We start from the raw sequence: 3559 nt of genomic DNA, 5'->3' as shown, positions 1-3559 counted from the left end.
TGCTTTTCCAAAAACTAGACGGTACGGGGACATTCCAATAGGTGTTTTGTAAGCAGTGCGATATGTTCATAAAGTATCGTCCAATTTCTTCGACCAATCCTTTGGAGATGCATTCACAGTAAGCTCTAGAATTCGTTTCAATTGTCTGTTCGAGGTTTCCACCTGTCAACTCGTTTGGGGGTGCTAAGGAGTGGCAATTCGATGTTGTACCTCATACTTATGCAACACTGCCTGAAATAACTAATTGTGGAAGTGCGTTCCACCATCACTTGTAATAGCTCTTGGTGATCTATAGCGGTCAAAGATGTGTTTCTTTATGAAGTCCACCACCACCCTTGCGTCATTTGTAGGTAATGCTTTAGCTTCTACCCATTTAGAAGCATAGTCCACTGCCACTAGGATGTATCGATTGTTGTAAGATGATGGAAAAGGACCCATAAAATCAACCACCCAGAAATCAAATATTTCCACCTCTAGAATGTTGTTAAGTGGCCTCTTGTGACGTGCTAATATGTTACCGATTCTCTGACACTTATCACATGATCTACAAAAACTGTGGCAATCCTTGAACAGTGTAGGTGAAAAGAAACCACATTGAAGCACCTTTGCTGCTATTTTAGTGGGGCCAAAATGTCCTCCATAAGCCGAAGCATGTACCCGTGAAAGGATCGGTTTCATCTCATCCTCTGGCACGCATCTCCTAATGATCTGGTCTGCCCCTCACCTACATAAATTTGGTTAATCCTAGTAATAGAACTTCACTTCATGAAGTAGCTTCTTCTTCTACTAATAGGTGAGATCTGGATCCATATAACCACTTGCTAAGAAATTGACAATGTCTGCATACCACAGAGCCTTTTCTATTTGCAATAATTGTTCATCTGGAAAGACCTCATTAATATCTATGTCATCTGAATCCTGCAATTGTTCTATCCTTGACAAATGATCCACTACTTGATTTTCTGTTCCTTTGTTATCACGAATCTCGATGTCAAATTCTTACAACAACAGAACCCATCGAATTACCCTTGGTTTCACGTCCTTCTTCTCAAACAGATACTTCAAAGCTGCATAGTTTGTATAAATTATCACCTTGGACCCAATCAAATAAGAACGAAATTTGTCAAAAGCAAAAACAACTGCGAGCATGTCCTTTCAATTGTTGCATAGTTGATTTGAGCATCTATTAGTGTTTTACTGGCATAGTAAATAACGTGAAATACCTTTCCTTTGCGTTGTCCAAGCACTTCCCCCACTACAAAGTCACTGGCGCCACACATGAGCTCAAAAGGGAATTCCCAATCTGGTGCCCCTATCACAAGTGCTGATGTCAATTTTTCTTTCAAAGTGTTAAAGACTTTCAGATACTCGTCAAAAAAATGAAACGGTATATCTTTCTCCAGAAAGTTGCACAGTGGTTTTGTAATCTTTGCAAAGTCTTGAATAAATCTTCTGTAAAAACTTGCATGTCCCAGAAAACTCCTGGTGCCTTTTACTGAATTAGGTGGCTGCAATTTTACAATCGCCTATATTTTAGGTTTGTCCACCTCGATGCCATGTGCAGAAATTCGATGTCCCAATACTATTCCTTCCTTTACCATGAAATGACATTTTTCCCAATTAAGCATGAAGTTTTTCTCCTCACATCTTTGCAATACAAGAGCTAACGATCCAAGCAATCTTCGAATGAATCTCCAAACACAGAAAAATCATCCATGAAAACTTCAATGAACTTTTCTACCATGTCATAAAAGATGGCCATCATGGATCGTTGAAAGGTTGCCGGTGCATTGTATAAACTAAAAGGCATTCTTCTAAAGATAAAGGTTCCATAGGGGCATGTGAAGGTTGTCTTCTCTTGGTCTTCTGGAGCAATTACTATCTGATTGTACCCCGAATATCCAACCATAAAGCAATAATGAGAATGCCCTGCTAACCTCTCTAATATCTGATCAATGAATGTCAATGAAAAATGGTTCTTTCTGGTTGCATTATTTAGCTTTCTATAATCTATACATACTCTTCACCCTATCACTAACCATGTTGGTATTAGCTCGTTATTCTCGTTCTTCTCCACTGTGAGTCCACCCTTTTTAGGCACAACATGTATAGGACTCACCCACGAACTATCAGATATGGGATAAATTATTCTTGCATCCAGTAATTTTAGCACTTTTTTTCGCACTACTTCTTTCAAGGTTGGGTTTAACCTGCGTTGTCCTTCTACTGATGGCTTTGACCCGTCTTCCATTAAAATCTTATGCATGCACGGAGTTGAATTGATCCCTCTGATGTCATCTAACGTCCGTCCAATTATTGTTTTGTGCTGTCTCAGTACCTCCAACAATTTGTTCTCCTCTTCCCTTGTCATGTCATTTGCAATGATTACTGAAAGTGTTGCGGAGTCTCCCAAATACGTATAACGGAGATGTGAAGGTAAGGGTTTTAGCTCAAGAGTGGGTGCTTTTTCCACTGAGGGTATCGGGGGTGAAGTGTTGTACCAAGAGATTTAAATTGCCAATGTCTTCTTCCTATTGGTTGCTCGGCCAAGTTGACAACACATTCAGCTTTTTCTGCATTTGCTACTTCCGATTGCGCAAGTTCTGCCTCATAAAGATTTGTTCGACACTCTGTCTCCAATGTATCTGCCACAAGCTCTTCAAGAACATCTACTTGGAAGCAAGTGTCCGAAGTTAATGGATGTTTCATCGCCTTGAACACGTTGAATATGACTTGCTCATTGTCCACCCGAAGAATCATCTTTCCATCATAAATATCAATCAGCACTCTTTCAGTAGCCAAGAAGGGTCTTCCCAAAACAGAGGAATGTTTGAGTCCTCCTCCATGTCCAAAATAATGAAGTCAGCCGAAAAAATGAATCTGTCAAGTTTAACTAGCACATCTTCAATAATCCCCTTCAGTCGTTTGATCGATCTGTCAGCCAGTTGCAAAGAGATTGTTGTAGGTTTTGCTTCTTCCAACCCAAGAGGCCTATAAACAGAGAGAGGCATAAGGTTAACATTAGCACCTAAATCACATAAGGGCTGTTCAAAATAATTAGAACCAATTGTGCAAGGTATCGTGAAACTCCTTGGGTCTTTTAGTTTAGGAGGTAGCTTTCTCAATAGAATTGCACTGCACTCCTCATTCGGGCAGATTGTCTGATGTTCTTCCAGCTTCCTTTTGTTAGATAGGATCTCTTTCAAGAATTTTGTGTAGCTGGGCATTTGTGCAATTGCATTCGCAAATGAAATATTGATGTTCAGTTTCTTGAAAATCTCTACAAATTTGGCAAACTTATTGTCCAACTTCTTTCTTTGTAACCTTTGAGGGAAGGGAATTGGTGCACGTAAGCTTACACGGGACTGGGTGCTCTAACTACATTTGTTTCTTTCCTTTCGTCCCCTTTGTCATTTGGTTGTTCAGACTCTGCTTCTGTGCCAGCCTCTTTACCCATTATTTCTTTGTTTTTTCGCTCTGGTCTCTTCACATGAATCTCAGGAAGTTGCACCCCACTTCTGGTTGTAATAGCTTGCACTTGCTCTTTTGGATTGACCAT

General features: G+C 40.0%; 2 protein-coding genes across 2 annotated transcripts; both read right to left on the bottom strand.

Moving 5' to 3' along the window:
• Positions 1-240: 240 nt before the first annotated feature.
• On the bottom strand, positions 241-678 carry LOC111366400. The gene has a single exon (XM_022987165.1). It carries the CDS (start codon positions 676-678, stop codon positions 241-243), a length of 438 nt encoding a protein of 145 aa, XP_022842933.1.
• A 2102-nt stretch (positions 679-2780) lies between these two features.
• LOC111366399 lies at positions 2781-3559 on the bottom strand. The gene is made up of 2 exons (XM_022987164.1): positions 3360-3559; positions 2781-3219 (listed from the first exon to the last, which is right to left on the bottom strand). The coding sequence occupies exons 1-2, from the start codon at positions 3557-3559 to the stop codon at positions 2781-2783; spliced, it is 639 nt and encodes a 212-aa protein (XP_022842932.1).

The sequence above is a fragment of the Olea europaea genome, chromosome 18 (genome assembly GCF_002742605.1).
Source record: "Olea europaea var. sylvestris chromosome 18, O_europaea_v1, whole genome shotgun sequence".
Lineage (NCBI taxonomy): Eukaryota > Viridiplantae > Streptophyta > Magnoliopsida > Lamiales > Oleaceae > Olea > Olea europaea.
The sequence above is the reverse complement of the archived record's forward strand: the minus strand, read 5'-3'. Positions and strand labels throughout refer to the sequence as shown.

Bases quoted from the DNA above. Each gene is read 5' to 3' on its own strand.
- LOC111366400 (XM_022987165.1), bottom strand. From the start codon at position 678: ATGAAACCGATCCTTTCACGGGTACATGCTTCGGCTTATGGAGGACAT.
- LOC111366399 (XM_022987164.1), bottom strand. From the start codon at position 3,559: ATGGTCAATCCAAAAGAGCAAGTGCAAGCTATTACAACCAGAAGTGGG. The intron at 3,220-3,359 runs GTAAGCTTACGT...ACAAATGCCCAG, and splicing joins GTTAGAGCACCCAGTCCCGT to CTACACAAAATTCTTGAAAG.